The sequence below is a fragment of the Gossypium raimondii genome, chromosome 8 (assembly GCF_025698545.1).
Source record: "Gossypium raimondii isolate GPD5lz chromosome 8, ASM2569854v1, whole genome shotgun sequence".
NCBI classification, from domain to species: Eukaryota; Viridiplantae; Streptophyta; class Magnoliopsida; order Malvales; family Malvaceae; genus Gossypium; species Gossypium raimondii.
The window spans coordinates 5,434,337-5,454,129 of NC_068572.1; the positions used below are offsets into that span (position 1 = coordinate 5,434,337).

General features: G+C 32.0%; 1 protein-coding gene across 5 annotated transcripts; it reads left to right on the forward strand.

Moving 5' to 3' along the window:
* The first annotated feature begins 7,846 nt into the window (after positions 1-7,846).
* LOC105790483 (myosin-binding protein 1) lies at positions 7,847-12,915 on the forward strand. 5 transcript variants are annotated; one of them, XM_012618107.2, is made up of 4 exons: positions 7,847-8,159; positions 8,762-10,086; positions 10,179-11,801; positions 12,528-12,915. In XM_012618107.2, the coding sequence occupies exons 2-3, from the start codon at positions 8,946-8,948 to the stop codon at positions 11,777-11,779; spliced, it is 2,742 nt and encodes a 913-aa protein (XP_012473561.1). In that variant the 5' UTR covers positions 7,847-8,159; positions 8,762-8,945; the 3' UTR covers positions 11,780-11,801; positions 12,528-12,915. The 5 variants fall into 5 exon arrangements, with proteins under 5 accessions (XP_012473561.1, XP_012473564.1, XP_012473563.1 ...); XM_012618110.2 differs by having other exon boundaries at positions 8,812-10,086; XM_012618109.2 differs by having other exon boundaries at positions 7,847-8,033.
* Positions 12,916-19,793: the final 6,878 nt, after the last annotated feature.

Sequence of the window (19,793 nt, forward strand, 5' to 3'; positions counted from 1 at the left end):
TGCCTTTCGGACTCACGAATGCCCCAGCTACATTCTGCACCCTAATGAATAAGGTACTTCAACCATTTCTTAATCGTTTTGTGGTTGTTTACCTTGATGATATTGTGGTGTATAACAAGTCTCTTGAAGAGCACATGGGACACTTGAGGGAGGTGTTCCAAACTTTGAGGGAAAATGAGTTGTTCATCAAGGAGGAGAAATGCTCATTTGCCCAACAAGAGGTGTCATTCCTAGGCCACATTGTGGGAGGTGGTAAGATTCGAATGGATAAGAACAAGGTTCGAGCCATTTCAGAGTGGGAGCTCCAACTAAGGTAACGGACTTGAGATCTTTCCTTGGGTTGGCAAATTACTATCGACGCTTTGCCGAAGGCTACTCTAGAATTACCACTCCCTTGACGGACATGTTGAAAAAGGGGAAGGTATGGGATTGGAATCCGGAATGTGAGAAGGCTTTTAATCAATTAAAGCAAGAAATGACGAGGGAACCCGTACTTGCCTTGCCGGATTTTGTGAAGCCTTATGAGGTACGCACGGATGCATTAGATTATGCTATTGGGGGAGTACTGATGCAAGATGGGCACCCAATTACTTTCGAGAGTCGAAAGGTTAATGAGACGGAGCGTAGATATACGGTCCAAGAGAAAGAGATGACTGCAGTAGTACACTGCTTGCGCACATGGAGACATTATCTATTGGGTTCCAGGTTCGTGGTCCTTACAAATAATGTTGCCAATAGTTATTTTCTAACCCAGAAAAAGTTGTCTCCCAAGCAGGGTCGTTGGCAGGTTTTACTAGCGGAGTTTGATTTTACAATGGAATATAAACCAGGAAGTGCCAACATTGTGGCTGATGCACTCAGTCGAAAGATGGAATTTGCAGCAATTAGTCAACCTGATGGTTCTTTATTGGAACGCATTCGAGAGGGATTGTCCCATGATCCCACGGCCAAAAATTTGATTGAGCCTGCCAAAAAAGGAAAAATGAGGGGATTTTGGCTTGATGGGGAGCTGTTATACACTCATGGACACCGCTTCTATATGCCCCATTATGGAAAACTCCGTAAGGAAGTCATGAAGGAGTGTCATGACTCGCAATGGGCGAGCCATCCAGGGATGCATCGCACTTTGGCCCTTTTGGAGGATCGTTACTATTGGCCTTACATGGGTGCTGATGTGGAAACCTATGTGAAAACTTATCTAGTGTGCCTACAAGACAAGGTTGAGTTAAAGACTCCAGCCAGTTTGCTTCAACCCTTGCCAGTTCCGGAAAGGCCATGAGAGAGTTTATCCATGGATTTTATTATTGGTTTGCCTAAGTCTGACGGGTTTGCGAGTATTCTTGTTGTGGTGGATAGATTTTCGAAGTATGCGACATTTATTCCAGCGACCAAAGAGTGCCCTGCTGAGGAAGCAGCTCGGTTGTTCCTTAGACACGTGGTGAAATATTGGATAGTGCCACTGTTTATTATCAGTGATCGAGATAGGCGATTTACGGGCCGGTTCTGGATTGAGTTGTTCAAGTCAATGGGCTCAGACTTGAACTTCTCTACGAGCATGCATCCACAAATAGATGGGCAAACTGAATGAGTAAATGCATTGTTGGAGACGTATCTCCGACACTACGTAAGTGCCACAAAAAGGGATTGGCCAAAGTTGTTGGATGTAGCCCAATTTTCATACAACTTGCAGCGAAATGGGCCCACGAATCAAAGCCCATTTGAAATAGTGACAGGTCAACAGCCACTCACACCCAACGCTGTTGTGACCCATTATACAGGACCAAACCCGGCAGCCTACCGATTCGCAAAAGATTGGTAAGAGAAGAATGACTTGGCTAGAGCTTGTTTACATAAGGCAAGTAAGCGTAGCAAGAAGTGGGCCGATCAGAACCGAAGGGATGTGCAATTTCAAGTTGGTGACTCAGTCCTTACTAAACTACACTTGATTTTACGATATACTGGCTTGCACAAGGGTCTTTTGCGAAGGTATGAGGGGCCGTTTAAAGTGGTGAAGAGAGTAGGCAATGTGGCCTACAAGCTTGAGTTGCCAGCAAAACTTAAAGTCCACCCGGTCTTCCATGTAAGCATGCTTAAACCATTTCATGGGGATTAAGAGGATCCGAATTGAGGCAAGTCCAAACGAGCACCGATGGGGGTAAAGGTGTCGTATGATCGTGAAGTCGAAAACATTGAGGCAGATCGGGTAATTAGACAAAAGTACCACTAACCACGGCATAAGTACTCAGTTCGATGGAAGGGACTTCCTGATAGCGAAGCAAGTTGGGAACCTGCCGAGCATTGTGGCAATTCCAAGGGAAGATTGACCAGTTCCATAAGGAGGATGCGACGAGTGCGTCGCTAGAACAAGTGGGGGAGAATCTCATGGGTTGCGCATGAGAGCATGCAACCATGACAAACTTGTGTGATCCATTGTATTTGAGGGAGGTCATTTGACCCAACCAAACTGGCCCGTTGCCTGGAGAGATTAAAAGCCCATCTCAAGAGCCTGGTAAATATGAAAAGTGATCCAAGAAGATATGATTATGTAATCTTAGAGTTCTAATTGTATACAACTTCTAATTGTATACAGCTTTTAATTGTAGCCCTTGATGTACTTTGAGGCTCAACTATAAAGAGAGACCTCTTTGCTCATTGTAATTCATTCAGTTATCAATAAGAATCTTGAGAGTATTCACTCAAACTTTTCTCCCAAATGATCTTGCTTTTCTAAGGCTTTTGTTCATCTTTCAACGTTCGTTCTTACTTCGTTCTTCTGCTATTCTTCGCGGATACCTTGAGGGAATTCTATTGAATCCTTTTTCATTGCGAGTTAGGTTGACTTAGGCGTTTTTGGAGCAAAGAAACTGCCTAAGGCCGCATAAATCGCGTGGGAGAAATCTAAGTCCGTGACACTAGAGGATTTTTAGCGACCTATTTGAGCTGAAGTCAAGGAGATTAAAGTTCACATTAATTAAAATTTTGACAAGCCAATACATGTTTAAAAAAAATTGTTTATGGTTTTACGTATGAGATTGAGAGTACTAATTTTATTCATAGTAAGAAACTTATTTTAGCGCATACTTATTGTAAGCGAATGATCTAGTTTTATTTCCAATTTCAATTTTTAGATTTATATATATATATATATATTGTTCGTTCGATCTTGTAATTTAAATCAATGTTTTACATTAGTGTTTATTTCTCTAACGTATTTTGCAACCATATGTAATATAAAAATATATAAAGCATATAATATATTCATATAGAAAATAGTTTTAGTATATATATTTGGCAATTTTAGTATATAATACATACAATGGACTAAAAAGAAATATATTTAGACCTAAATTAAAATAAATTTGAATAAAGTCTATTCATGATAGAACTTCAACTCAAAATAATGAAAGAGATTCACGCACGAATATAATAAAATTCCAACCTTAACTATCAACCTTACTGATGCAACTAAGACATCATTAATAATTAATAATTTTAAAAATCAAGAAAAAATGATATAACTATTTATCAAAATTATTCCACTTCACCTTCTTAATAGGATATATTTTAGCTCAAGTTGAGGACTCTTAACAATTAATATCTCCTAGTGGACAAGTGTAGAGCTTGGGTTCATCCGACCACCATCTTTTTTTGTTCAAATAAACTTCATTGTATATAAGATAATAGCCGAAGAAATGGTGAGAACAAGCCCTCTCAAATCAATAAAAAGAGCATCCAAAAAGTTGTAATACATCCCAACCTTTCAAAAAAAGAAGAAAAGACTTATTTTCAGATCTATAAAAGCGATGGTTGAAGATAGTAGCGAACAGGAGCGATAAGGGAATCAAGCCCAGCCACCACATTCAGAAACTCCTTAGTGGGGCATCGATGGCAACAAGGTGATGCTCATTTCGATGACCCCATTGGACTCTCATGGTTATCTAAATCAAATTGGATTTATTGGTTGGACCGGATGGAGTAAAAATTGACTAAATTTAAGGAGAGGTTTTAGATTGCTTGATTGAGTGACGAATTGGTATGGATTGATTGAATCAGACTTTTAATATATTTTTTATTTTATAAAATTTTAATTATTTATTTAATCTAATCACCTGGACAGGTCAAATTAGTTAGGCTAACGATTTGGTGTTTTAATCGGTTTGTCCACTAGTCCAGTTTTAAAAATATTGAAAATAAAAAATGCTTGCACCATCAAAACAAGATGACAATTAGTCATGGCAAACTCAAAAAAGGTTCACTTCCACAAGAGAGACACCGAAAAGAATGACCCTTCTAAATGAAGGTTGCTGAAAGAAGAGGAAAAGGTCACCTCTTAGTTCGACTACATCAAAAAGGGGACAACAATTTTTGGGGGAAAAGGAAAATGAGAAAGAAGAGAATGGAGGAAAAGGCAATGGATGGAATCTTCTTGCTAAAAAATGGAAATGGAAGCTGAAGGAGAAAAATGAAGTAGGGAGAGACAAGTGGAGAAGCATGTGGTAGGGAAGTGTGGGGAAAGGAAGAGAGAATGGGAAGGTGAAGGGGAAATGCGGGAGAGGAAGGAGAAAAATGATGAGTAGCAATCGGATTGGCTACCCGTCACACTATAAGGAAAGATTAAGGGTCCATTGGGATGGGATGTGATGAGATTGACTCTATTATAAATAAAAATAGAGATGATTATGAGGTTAATTATCATAGTGGTAGGTATAAAATCGATTAAGTAATACATGTTAAAATCTAGACCTAAAGATGACAGTAAAGTCAAAATAAAAATAATTTTAATAGCATAATATTAAAATGAGTGTATACATAATAAAAACTATTAAATCATGTCTATATTAAATAATAATATATTATAAAATTAATAATAATTAAAAGGTATTAAAATTATATATATTAAATGATAATTAATATTATATTTATATTAAAACGATATAATAAAAATAATAGTAGTAATCAAAAAAAGAAAAAGAATGTGACCCATTAAAAGATATAGATTGCACAACCCAATTCTAATATATTGATTAAAATATATCGTTAGTCCCTGGACTTTGACAAATTTAAAATTTAATTTTCATACTTTTTGGTGATTTGAATATTTCAGTCTAATAATTAAAATTATAAATATTCTTTTTATTAAAATTGTTGTTTTAGAATTTTGATTAGGTTGCCCTTATATAGCGTGACATATAATTGACAAAAAATAAACATGTTGAGTTGACAAATTATGATAGAAGCAAATATTAACGATAATGATTGGATTAGAATTTTAAATTAAAAAAGTAGGAGGATTTCATCTTTTTAACTTTTAAAATACAGGACTAAATCTCAAATTCTATTAAAGTACGAAGATTAATAGTAGATTTTAACCTTTGATATTTCATATCGTTACAATAGTTTATCGTGTATTTTCATGCTTTGTTGATTTTTGTATTTTGATATTTTGTTAGGTTATATTGTTTTTATAGCATCTCACATTTAAGCTTCATTTAGATGAACGGTGAGATTAAAAAGAGATAGAGCAATGAAATTAATTATTTGTAATAGTGAGAGTGATAGAAGCAAAATTAGAAGTTTTGTTTAGGGTTGAAATAAAATTATAAAATTTTGAAGGCCAAAGTAAAAATACTTAAATTAAATTATTCATTTTTAGAAGGATTAAAATTTAAAATTTTCATTTAACTAAAGGATTAAAATGCTTAAATTTAATGCTTTCCTTATTGGAGATTATTATATTGCACTTCTACCATTTGGTAAGGGAGCTAAGGCCTTGCCTTCCTCCAACAATGTCTCTAGAGATTGATTATTATAGTGGTGATAGGATATATGTTTAGATTTAAACACAGTGATGACAATGAGAATAAACTAGAAAATAATTATTAAAGATATTAAATTATAATATATATAAATTATATTTATGTTAAATCATAATTAAATATTATTAAAAGTATTATTATATTACAATTATATGATATAAAATAATAATTAAATTCATTTTTATATTAAAAATAAAATAAACAAATAATTAAAATAATAATGATGGATGGGCTAGAAGAGTAATTTTCCGCACCTCAATGCAGGTCTGCCAAATACACCCATAAATTGTGATGCATTTCAGTGAATGGCAATTTTATTTTGGGATGTTATATAAATTTTATTAGATCAATCATCTATCTCCGTTATGAGGTAATTTAGTCGATTGAGTCTTAATTTAATTGGCGCTGGTATTATTGTTATTGTAGGAGGATTTAGGTTCGAGTACGTCGTAGCACATTATCCTTCTATTTAAGGATTTAGAGGAGTTATGGGTTGTTCTAGACATTCTATCAAAAAAAACAAATACGATAAAAACTTATAACGAGTTTAATATTAAAAAAATAATTTTAATACGTTAATAATTCCTTAGTTATCTTATTCATAATCACATTTAAATTAATGCATTTTATAAGTTTGGGTATACTTTTGTATATTTTATCACAATAATTATTCGTACACAAGTAGTAGAGTGATTGAGATTATGTCGCATGTCTTATTTATTTATTTATTAATTTTTAAATATCTCTACCCTTACTTATGAAGTTAAATTATTTTAGGTATTCCATATATATATATTTATATTTATACGTTAATGTATTAATATATTAATATTTTGTATTATATGATCTTTTAGATATTTGTATTTAATAACTCACACAATGTTTGTGCCGTGGTCTACTTCTTGTAGTGTTTAATATTTTTAGGTCTAGTTTTCTCCAAATATTTATTTTGCTCCTCCTACCTAACACAGTTTATTTTATCATTTAAAAGCATTAAAATATTAATAATATTTATATTTTAATACATTATAATGTTAGAATTAGATTTAAATAAAATATATATTTTAAAAATTAATGGCCATCCTCATTGATTTCTTAGCAAGTTTAATTTAACATTAAAAAAATATTATTTTATTATCGTATTAAGTACATACAATCACTCCAAATATGCCGTATTTGAGTTGTGGCAGAACTAATTGTTAACATGTCATAATGTTCTATTGACACTGAAATTAAACTTTTGTTGTGTTGATAAGGTTTGTCTTTCACCATATACAATAAGTGTTTGTCGTTGTTTTTTCGAATTGTATGATCTCATGGAATGAGTTAATGAATTTCCATCTCTCTTTTTTCTCGCAATAAAACTTTAATTTAATGGCAAGATTGAAAATTTAGAAACTTTTAAGATTCCAACTTTGAATTTCAACTTATTTTATATTTTATTTAAATATATTATTTGTAATTGCAAATGAATTATTGAGTTGGGATCAATTTAATTTCATTCCATTTAAATTCAAATTGAATAACAAATATATATAAATATCAATAGCGTAAACTACAAAAATAGTTACTTTTGTTTACCTTAGATTACATTTTAATTACGTATGTTTGAAATGTTATGTTTCAGTCACTTACATTATTGTTTTGTTATGAAGTGATCACTTTACCGTTAAACTCCGTTACTTCCCTGACAACAGTGCTACGTGATAGTCTAAATGGATTTTAAATACCAACTAGGATGTCTAGTTGTTGGGATGAGAGAAGGTTTTTAATTAAATTAATTTAATTTAAACTGCCACGTATGACCGCCGTTATGGAAATAAGGGAGCTTAACAATAGAGTGACCACTTGATAACAAACGATAACGTAAGTGACTAAAATGTAATATTTCAAATATAAGGGACTAAAATATAATCTGAAGCAAACAAAAGTGACTATTTTTGTAGTTTACCCATATCAATATAATATAAAAAAAATTAAGAAATAAATGAATGTGATTAGATTTTAATTTCAGAAACAGAAATGGATATGGTTTTGCATTGATTTAAGATTTACTAAAAAGGCAAAGAAAGCAAAGAGTTAAAAGGGGTTCTTTTTGAAAGATGATGAATTAATTAGGCAGAAGCTTATTATAGTGATGGAGAAAACCAAAATGTAAAATTTTTTAAAGCATTTTCTTAATTTGGCACCAACAAATCACAGCAGTTGAATTCAACGGTCAGTCCTTTTCTCGGAAATTAAGTACTTTCCATTTCCTCCTTTTTCCTTTCATTTTCTTCCTTGTTCTTCCTCTCTCCTTCCCTCCCTCCCTCCTCATCATTGCCAATCTCAATTCTCCATAAGGTATTTTTTTATTTTTATTTTTTATTTTGGTATTGGATTGAAGCTTTTCATTATGAACAATATCTGGAATTGTATTCAAATGTTCTTCTTAATATCGGGTTTTGGATGATAAAGCTGTTTTCAATGGATCTCATAACTGGGTCTGGTTTTAAATTCCATGTGGGGTTTTTGTTTTTATTAATATTAATGGGTTAGGTTTTAGGTCTTTGAATTTTATTAATATTAATTGGTTAGGTTGATGATGATGATCCCCCAAGCATTACACTGCACATGTGAATTGATTGTAGTTTACTATTTTGATTCAATTCTGAACTGTCTCCATGTCCTCTTCAATTTTTTGTTATTAAGAATTTCACATTTTTTTAAAGGAATATGTTTTTGATATGGTTGCAAATTCTTACATTTTCAGAATGGGTTTTGTTTTCTTTTTATCTTGATTTGTGTTGAATGACTCGAAGCAAGGAACACCAAATTGGCGATTGTTTCGTGTGTTCGAGCATATGCATTTGTGTGTGTTTCTAATTTTAGTTGTTTCTATACATTTTTGATAGCTTAGGAAGTTTGCTTAGCACTGAATTTGTTGTTTTTTTTCTTTTGTCAAGGTGGGGCTATTGCTGACTTGATTGATTGTTTCTTTATGGCGTAATCGTAGCTTGCCGCATTGAATTGGGGATGGGATTGTCAGCTTTGTATTGCAAGGTTAAGAACTACTTTATGCATCAATTAAGGCTTTTGATGTTCATCCAGTTATGAACCTTGTGGTATCCTAGAGCAATTGTTGTGGCAATGGCTACAAACAGTACTTCACACCTTAAAAGGAATTTGAAGGGCTTTACATCGGCCCTAAAATCTGCTGCTTGTGAATGTTTTCTGATTGTTCTGCTGTTCTTTTATGCTGCCTTCTCGTACCTGCTGACAAGATTTGCACATTACTGTGGATTGCAAGCTCCTTGCATTTTATGCTCTCGGCTTGATCATGTTTTCAGAAATGAAAAACCTGGATACTATTGGAATCTATTTTGCAGCAACCATAGATCAGAAGTTTCATCGTTGGTTTCCTGCAACATTCATGGCAAGCTGGTTGATGGTCGTGGTATGTGTGACAATTGTCTCTCATCAGACGTTGAGGAAAACAAATCCAACTCAGATATACAGAGGGTTTCCTTAGAAAATTTGGGGTTTGAACCTGCATGTTTTGGAAATTGTGATTCCCAGAGCTCGTTTTTCAACAGGGATCTTTCCCCTGCTTCTAAAAGTACTAGGTTTTGTTTATGTTGTGATAAGCCATGGACTCCAAGACCGAATGCCCAAGGATTACCCCCCCTAAAATCACGTGGCGTTGCGGTTGCAAAGGCAAACTTTTATTTGTCACGCCGCTTAAGACATCGAAATGGTCCGAAGAAGTCAAAGGATAAGTTTTCTGCTCCAGCATTGACTCATATAGGAAACACTGGAATTGATACATCGCCTCATGCAGGATTCACTGAGCTGAAGATCACTTCTGAATCGGAGTCTGAGATTCCATTTTCTGATGATGAGGTTAGCAATTGTATGGTTCTTGATATGAACGAGAGTAAGAAAGAATCTCTAGTTCACTCTGCTCCGGAAACTCCATCTAAAAGACTGTACAACAATTTGGTTAAAAGGAAACAGCCTGATTCTAGTGAGCCTCATGATTTTAGATATTTTTATCCCAATGTCCATAGTGAGAATTATGTCTGTGACCGTAAAGGACAGCTGGCCGATAAGAAAACCAATTCTTCAGTTTTGCCGGAGCTTATTTCTCTAGATGATATTCCTGCATCATCCTGCCTTGTGGGAGTTCCAAGTTATAGTGCTTCGTTACTGTCTGATCTTATTTCTCTAGTTGATAAGCCCCCTTCAGTTAATGTTATGGAAACTCCTCTTGAAGCATCATCGCGAAAGCGTAAGTTATCTCCCTTTCTGTGTGCATATGTGTATGCATGTAAATGTTGGTCTTATCTTATATGGCTTAATGTCTTAAATTTTCAATGGCAGATGTTACTGGTGCAAGTAAAAATGAAAATATTTCTATCAACAAGACCGACAAAAGCTTGAAGTCGATAAGCACATCAGCTGGAGCTGGTTTCGAAACTGATCAAGTTGTGGATGATACTGCTGTGGTACATTCTGCGCATGAGGATCTAAATGCTGTGAATACATCACCAGTTTATGGTGAAGAAAAAGGTGCCTCTGTGTTTGTTACGGAAGAACCAATGCTGAGATATAATAAGGGTGTTAGCAAATATCCATCATTGTCGGTTCAGAATTCTTCTGGAGAAGGGATTGATTTATCATTTAACAATGTAGGTTCTGAGTTCCCAGATGACGACGACGACTTTGAGACAACTGATGAATCCAATCCTTATGGGGTTCAGAGTTTTGATAATCTATTTTCTGCGGAAAGAAGTGAATTTGGTAGCTTTGGAGTTAACGAAGATCAGTCATTGGCAGTTCAGAATTCTTCTGAAGAAGGGATTCATTTAAGTCCTGAGTTACAAGGTCATAGTGATGACTTTGAGACAACTAATGAATCCGATCCGTATGGGGTTCAGAGTTTTGATAACCTACTCTATACAGAAAGGAGTGAATTTGATATCCTTGGACCTTTGAATGAAAGCACTTTCAGTGAAATTGAAGGTGAAGATCCAGTCGATAGGCTGAAGCGGCAAGTTGAGCATTATCAGAAGTGCATGGATGGATTATATAAGGAATTGGAGGAAGAAAGAAATGCCTCCGCAATAGCTGCTAATCAGGCAATGGCTATGATTACAAGGTTGCAAGAAGAGAAGTCAAACCTCCAGATGGAGGGCCTGCATTACCTAAGGATGATGGAAGAGCAGGCAGAATACGATGGAGATGCCCTGGATAAAGCCAATGATCTTCTGGCAGAAAGGGAGAAAGAACTACAAGATCTGGAAGCAGAGCTTGAATTTTACAGATTAAACTTCACAGATGAAACACAGATAGAGAATTTAACTGGGGCAAGCATCAACTTAAGCAACGGGCATGTTTCTACCAAGACTACGAGCACATTTTCCGTAAAAGATGATCTGAAATTTCCCTCGAACACAATGTTTCCCGACAGTGATAATCCAGTAGCCAAATCTGCATGGTCAGAATTCGAGGATGAGAAGTTGTACATTTCTGAACGTCTACGAGATTTGGAGAGGAAAGCTAGCAAGTTTGCTCGTCATGGTACTTTGCCACACATTTCCGATAGGGAAAGCTTGGATGAAGCAGCAAATGGAGGCCAACATCAGCAAGAGTCCCTTGATGAAAGTGCTCCTTCGCAAGAATTGTCAAATACTTCAGTAAGTGAAGATCAAGTGGTTAGTAAGGGAAACAGTCATATGGTTTCCAATGGGCAGAAGGGTTCTGAGAATTGTAATGAAACTGGTTTGGCCAGTGTTGAAAATGAAATTTCTGACCTTAACGAGAAGCTGGAAGCACTTGTGGCTGACTATAAATTTCTTGAGAATTCTCTAAAATCTCTTCAAATTGGAAATGAAGGTTTACTTCTTATTCAAGAGATACTTCATGAGTTACGAGAATTGAGGAAACTGGGGATAAGGAGGAGGAACATGTCTGCGTCATGAGCATTATGTTTATCATTACATGGTAAGCATTCTTTTATAAATGTCTCTCCGAAGAAAATAGTCTCTTCTTGGTGTAGATCTTGCACATTCAGTATAAACTTTTTGCATTGCTTTATGCCTCTCGTTGATTAACACTGCCTCATGTTTGTTTTGTTTCAAGTAAATTGCTACCATCTCAAGCTGATCATTTCTTTTTGGTTTTGTAACAATGAATGCTGTATGGTCATGGATCTGCAAGATATAATTAGATTAACTATGAATTGTGCCACATGTGAAATGTGAGTTTTGTAGGATTAAGAATAGAAAATAGGAAGCAACGAAGATAGGTATTTGAGAGATAACTGGAAGTGACTGTACCTGCATCCTATTTACCATCCATAAGAAACCCGGGTTTTGCATCATCATGCTCGAACGTGCATCAGATGTTCATAATATATGCCATATTTATTCTGAGGTTCTTATGTAACAGAATGAACTTCTACCATTGATCATGTTATCAAACTCAATTTCAATTTAGTGCTATGCTGCTTCAACTCTTAATTTTTCTTGAAATACCTATGATTGACATTCACGTCCGACAAAGATCTAGATATTGATATGGGAATATTGACTGTATCCAACATGCACTTAAACTCGAGTAATGCAAACTTAATGCCTTGCTCTGTTTAGTTAATCAGTTTTTCTTTGTTTGACATCCTAAACCTTTGGTTGTATAATCATGATCGACTACATGACATTTATATTTCAGGTGCAGTCAGATTGAGGGTAAACTGAGCACCATGAAGTTTGATTCAAGAGTTGCAGGATCTCAGCTTGCCACGAAATTGTGAATAACCAAGATCGGTTTTACATGCTAGTCACCTATGTTATCCCCACTCTTTATTTATTTTAAAGTATCCGTATCCGACATTTGTATTTGATATATATTCGGGCATGGATATGAGGTTTGGTCCTACAATGAACAAAAAAATTAGAAAGTTGAGCTTACTCCCATGTCCGACTAAGAGTAATATTGGTAGGTGGGAGTAGAAGTGTAAAAGTAATTTTTTTTTTTATTGCTTCGGCAAGGGTTACATTTGTGGTATTTTTTTGAAGCAGTGTGAATAGGTTTCAAAGCGGGTGATTTTTTGGTCTCATTTACTTCCATTGATTTTTTTTTTTTTTTTGAGGTTTGTTCACATTTCATAGTAAGCCAATCCTACTTCAATTGTAAATTCAGAACTTCTCAATATAAATAGTTTATTGTTTTCACAACTTCTTGATATCTTGTGCTGTTTTGATTCTTGATTCTATTCCTTTTGCTTGATATATTTCGCACATAGATGTAAGGAGAATAGATTGTATGAAATTGTGATTCCACGTCATCTCAATCCCTTTCTAATAGGAGAATGACAAATAAGATTTTTACTCCTGATTTTAAGTTTTTTCCTCTTGGAAAAAAAATTCAAATCAACTAAAAATACTAAAAATCAGAAGAAGAAAATTTGATTTGTTATTCTTCTATTGGAAAGGGATAGCGATGATGTGGAATCACAGTTTCGTGCAATCCTTTCTCAGATGTAAGATACTCTATGTACATAAAAATTGTTTAGAAAAGATCCAACATATTTATTTCCGGGGTGAGCATAATCCGAATCGATATTATTATAAATAAATTTTCTAACTACAACCATTGAGCAATGATTTCAAAGAGAGAAGTCCTTGAAATTGGTCACATAGGTGGCTAATCTCGGTCAAAACAATCTCAAAGTAAACAAAACAGCAAAAGAGAAGTAGAAGAAACACAAGGATTAGAACCACCAAATGCTCATTAAAATGTAGGTTAAATGAGTCAAATAAATCCCAACTTAAAGCACATAATTTGGCATGAATTTGGAATTTAATTATAATAATATTAGTAAACTTTGTTTATTTTATGTCGTGAAGATACTAAAATTTAAGCTCATTTTGTGCAATTGCGCCGGAAATATTCAACTTGGCGTAGAGCACGGCGCCCTTGAGGAAATTTGAGCAGCAAAAAAGAGACTTTCTGGATCAAGTTATCTACCATGATATTTTTAATAATTATTTGTTAATTACGAAATAATATTTGATATATTGTTAGTAAAATTTAAAAATTTCACAAACAAGATGAGTTAGACAAGTATAATAAAAAAATTAAAAATAAATGTATAAAAGAAATGAAAAAGTGGCAATTTATAAATATACTCGTGGAATTAAAAATGCATTATCGATGTATCAAATACTCACCGTTGAATGAGGTGTTCTAGTTCATTTAAAATTATTATCTTTATCTTTTATTTTACGTTAAGATTTTTTATTATTTTAATTATTATATTTTTTGGGTAAATTAAACAACTTTACGCACACTATTAAGATAACGCATTAGCCCGTAACGCTAATATAGTCTCGCTTGTACTAAATCTAGTACAGAATAAGATTGATCTTCAAATACTCGGTAAATTATTATATTTTTTATTATCTTTATAGAATGAAGTTGGAATAAAACTCCTCCTCTATAAGAGATAACTTTTGGCAATAGTTAAAAAAGAACTGAATATGAATTTTTCTTTCTTCTGTGTAATACAGATATAATTTTCTTTTATTCGAAGAAATGATTCGTTGAAATAATGAGTCACCATTGATATCAACACATCTGAGATCGCCAAATGTACAGGAGTTCCTCTATTCAATCCCTTTCCTTCTTGTTGCTGGATATCTCGTTTGTACACATCTTCTCTTTGTTTCCCGAGCCTATAGTGAGTTACAGACAGAGTTCGAAAAGGTCAAATCTTTGATGATTCCATCATACATGATTGAGTTGCGAAAACTTCTGGATAGGTATCTAGAAGAAATACGAGATTCTGCTTTTGACGACAACATGCCATGGGGTGGTGGTCTCGCTTATGGGGTCAAATCAATACATTTTAAAAAAGAAATATTTGAATATCAATCTCATCGATGTCATCAATCTCATAAGTATCATACCAAATCTGATCAATCGAATCATTTTTTCAAGAAATACGAGACATCTAAGTCATACAAGTAAAGATATCTATTCATTGATAAGGAAAAGAAAAAACGTGAGCGGTGATTAAATTGATGAGAAAAGAGAACAATAATCATAGGTACTTCAAGTTTGTTGTAGAACAATTTTATTTATGTTTTATTATTATATTTTATAGCAGCAATAATCATATAGTATGAGATGCAGTTTTATTAAATTACTTCTCTATAACAGTTTACTAAATTACTTTTGTATTGTAGTCACTTGTCTTAAATTTTAATAAAATTAATTTTATTCCTAAGTGAAATAAAAATAATAAATTTTGGTTAATATATTATTTCAATAAAATGTTTAAATTTTATATAAAATGTATTAATCATATGTTATTAAATGAAGGCTATCTTTAATAAATGGAAATTATTATTGTAAAATTTATTAAAATATAATTTAAATCTCTTCAATTATTATAAATTATATTTTTAAATTTGAAAATTAAAAAATTTAAATACGATCTAAATCTCGAATGTTATTATAGATGTCTCGAATGAAATTATAAGTGTATAACAACTATCACTCGATAATATTCAAAATTTTAATAGGCAAATATTACTATTATAAAGAGGGTTAACTACAATTTTTTCGACATTCTCTTAATTATGAATTTTTTAGCGAAGAGTAGATAGAAGCTAATTCTTACTAGAATTGTAAGGTTCAAAGTGTTCTTCATTCTTTTCTTACATATATGCTCATTCTCTGTTTTATAAGAAAGGTATGGCAATCACTTATTATTGATCTTAGTATCATTTCAAGTATGATCTCTTATTCGATATTTAAGATAATAATCAGTTAATTAGAGTAATTAGATCCGTAATTATCTCTTTATTCTAATAAATAGAACAAGTTAGCATAATTCGATTGAGAGAGTAACTGGGTTATGTTATGGGAATGAGTTATCTAATTTAAATAAACCGCACGGTTGAATTTATTAATTAGAGTCAAATCTTTTAATTAGTAAGGTGATTAGTGAATAAATCATCATAAGGTCTCTTATGCTTATCCATCCGCAATGGATAATTGTTGAGTTGTTCTTACAATTAATTTATAAACTAAAAATAAATAAATGGTTTGAAATTATTCCTTAATTGCTTTAACCAGTTTATCATTGAATATTATTTACTGTTTTTACATTCTATTTTGATGGTACAATATATCTCATAGTATAATGTTATAATATGTAGCACATTTGAGCTTTATAATATTGGAATAAATATTAAAATTATACATGAATTTTATTTTAATGTGCAATTTGATATAAGAACTTTCATATGATGTAATCATATACATGAAAATTTGTTATCAATATGTATGGTCTTGGACCATCAAAATGATTTTTCTTTTGAGTTTGGTTACTTTATTAATTCACTTACCTCTGTTACGTCAATACTAATCACCACTTGTCGGAAGTTTTGTTCTTATTTATAGTGACAATTATATGTCTCATGATCAAGAATATTTGAGATTTTTTTACTTATATGAGTGTGTTCAACACTTCAATTTGGGATTAGTTACTAGTTTGAATTTGATACAAATTTATGTTTTTTGGGAATTAGTTGGAATGTGTTCTTATTTATTAATAGGTTTTTGGTTCACACGACCTGCTGTGGCAAACGCTTGTAAAAAAACGTTTGTAACTAATGGATAGGCGATTTTGGTTTATTATTAGAAATCTTAGGTTTTTATTGGATAATGGGAAAGTCTCGAATTTCAAGATTTGTTCGAAATATTTAATAACTTGATTTATAATAATGAGGTTCATTTTTTATTTGTTAATTTATGTGCCTCTTTATTATTTTCCGGCGCAATTTCCTCTTCATGTATGGTTATATTACCTGAGGCCATGGAGGGGCTTACTCCTGTTTCGGCTCTTATACATGCTGCCACTATGGTAGTTGCGGGAATTTTTCTTGTAGCCTATCTTCTTCCTTTTTTTATAGATATACATATACATATACACATTAAAATTTGATTTTAATCTAATTGCGCACATTTAAAAGGAAATAAATATATTTATTTATTTTCATATTGGATTAATATAATTGTTTGTGCTTACAATATATAAACGTAAAGTGGTACTACGTCGATAATGTTGCTAGTAGTTTATAAAATTTGAATCAAATTAAAATATCATATATAAAATTGCATAAAATCAAAATTCATATATAACATTGCATATTAAACTAAAGTTCATGTGTAGTTTTAATATTCACCCACATAATATTCAACATAGATCCAATGCTTTCATAAGCTTAAAATTAGCAATCGGCCTCGAAAATTCCATATAAAATCAGGTTTTCAATAATTTTGCATTTCATATTCCATTTCAAAACTAAGAATTTTATGAAAATTCAAAAACAAAATCCGAAATTAGAAATGTCAGATGGATCCTAAAAGGAAACTTGAGTTACTTGAGTTGACGAATCTTATTTTAACAACCGAACTCAATTTGAATTTTTTTTTAATCGAATCGAATCGAGTTAAAAAATTTTGAGTCGAGTTAAGGAATCCTATTATTTATACTCAATGTGGCATTTACGTGGACTGATTATTTAACTACATAAACAATACAATGATTTTGTCTTTTAACTTAATGGGTAAACATTTATCAAAACGACGAAGTTTTGCCTTTTTCTTATTCAGATTTTCAGATAACCCGAATTGTATAATTCATATTCGAGTTAAACTAAAAATTTTAATTTTTATTCGAATCACTCGAACTATTTAATTCAATATTTAAATTTTTATCAAAATTTTCGAATCGAAACATGTTTTACTCACCTAACTAGAAATTCATAAATATGGCGACAAGTAGATGGACAAAACGTCGCTAAAACAAATAATCTGGGTGTTTGTTTTACAAACACAATTAAATATAATTTTCTATCAAAGTAATTTTTTGTGAAGGAAGGAAACAAATGTATAAATTTAGGGATAAGGAAAATTCGATTCGATTTGAAAAAAATTGAAAAAAATTTAAATTTTGAGTTAATTGAATCGAGTTATTTGAGTTTCAAGTTCGAGTCGAGTTGAATTTTACAATTCAAATAACTTGAATAATTCGAATAACAGATTAGTGTAAATACCTCTTTGATCCCTGTCAAATTTGAAAATGAGCAAATTGATCTCTCTCAACAAAAATAAAAAAAAATTCAAAATACTTATAAAATTATAAAAATATATTTTTTAAAAAATTAAAAATTCTAAAGAATGTATAAACAAAGTTAAAATTTTAAAATTTTCTAAAATAATAATTTTGGACCTAAATAAGTTAATTAATTATTTAAGTTTATCATACTAAAATAATTTTATTTTATTATCATTTTGCTTTGAAAAAGTTTTCAATTTCATGTGTTCTAACATGAAATTAGTTACACTGTAACAAGATTTTAATTTGACATGTTTAATTTTTTAATTTAACTCGAACAATTTCACTCGATTCGACTCAACTCGAATTTCATTTCACTTGACTCGATTCGAAAATATTTCAAATCGAATTAGGATGATAAAATGGAACTCGATAACTCAATTTATTCAAAATATTTTCACTTGATTCGATCGAATGCTAACCCCTATATAAATTAATAGCATTTTATAACGTCGCTAAAGCTAAAAAAAGCGTCGTTAACTTGTTGCGTTTCTTGTAACAAACTCTCCAATCTCTTGAATTGCGATGCTTTTCAAGGCGATTTTGCTAGGGCGACTATTTTTTAGTAGTCGTTTTAAAAAAGGGGGACGTCTAGATGCAGCTTTTGTTGTAATGTTCAGTTTGCATAGTACAACAACAAACACATGTTCAAAATTTTCAATTATTTGGCATGATTAGCCAAGTCATCTTAATCTTGAAAAAAATACGAGCATCCGTTAAAGAATCTAAAGATTTTTCAAATTAAATAATTTTCATTTGTTGCTTGTTTTCAAAGAAAAATTACTTATTAGAATTTTACCAGCTAAATCTGACTTTAAATCTCTCATATTTTTAGAATAAGTATGGGCTCATCTCATCCATCCACCATGTGGAATATTATGAAATTATATGATTTTGATAGATGTGAGTTATTAACTCACAACATGTCATTTGTGAGATTATTTGCTTAAATAATTAGTTTAAGAGGAAAATTACAACGGACGTAATTGAGACAATTTTGCTAATGTTGATTAGTTTATATCTTAAGCTTTTAATGATATTGTATGTAAGTTGAAACAATCTGTTGCAAAGCCGATTGCTTATACGCAAAATTTAGTGAAAGTATTAATTAAACGCCTCTAATTAATAGTTAAATCATTACTTGTGAGAACACGGATTCTCATACATATATGGAGATATAATATTTTACATGCAGCAACACTTATATGCATTAAGCTAATAAAGTAACCCCGTTACAATTCCCTTATGGCTAGGAATCACATGTTTGTAATTTTTAGATGTGTGATATATATTTGATTGCTTCACGATAATGCATAAAATGGGTTTTCGAAAACATTTGGAATAATATTAACTATGAATCTTTTATAATTATCAAATATTTTGAATTGTTAATTAGAGGTTTAGTTATGGAATAATATTAACTATTTTTCCTTAATAACAAGAGCACAAGTCCCCATCATTTGATGTTGAAATTTTATTTGTTAGTTTATAGTTTAGAGAGAAAAGTTGGGAAAGTGTTTGAATTCCAAAGTTTTGAAAAAAATTAGGATTTATGTAGTAAATATACCAAGTCAAAGTTCTCCTTATAACTGGTAGACTTTCTTTGTCGGCCAAAATACTAAATAAATTTTAATTCCAAATAAATTGCAAGTTGATATAATAATAATTAAACCAATAGGAGTCTTACGTAATGAATTTCCTTTCTTTTTCTTTTTACTTTTCTTTTGAGTTAAGCTTAATTTTTAAAAAATATATATATATTGTTGAGTAATTTTTCATCGTGCCTCATTAGAGGGGATAATCAA

Bases quoted from the DNA above. Each gene is read 5' to 3' on its own strand.
- LOC105790483 (XM_012618107.2), top strand. From the start codon at position 8,946: ATGGCTACAAACAGTACTTCACACCTTAAAAGGAATTTGAAGGGCTTT. The intron at 10,087-10,178 runs GTAAGTTATCTC...TTTCAATGGCAG, and splicing joins TGAAGCATCATCGCGAAAGC to ATGTTACTGGTGCAAGTAAA.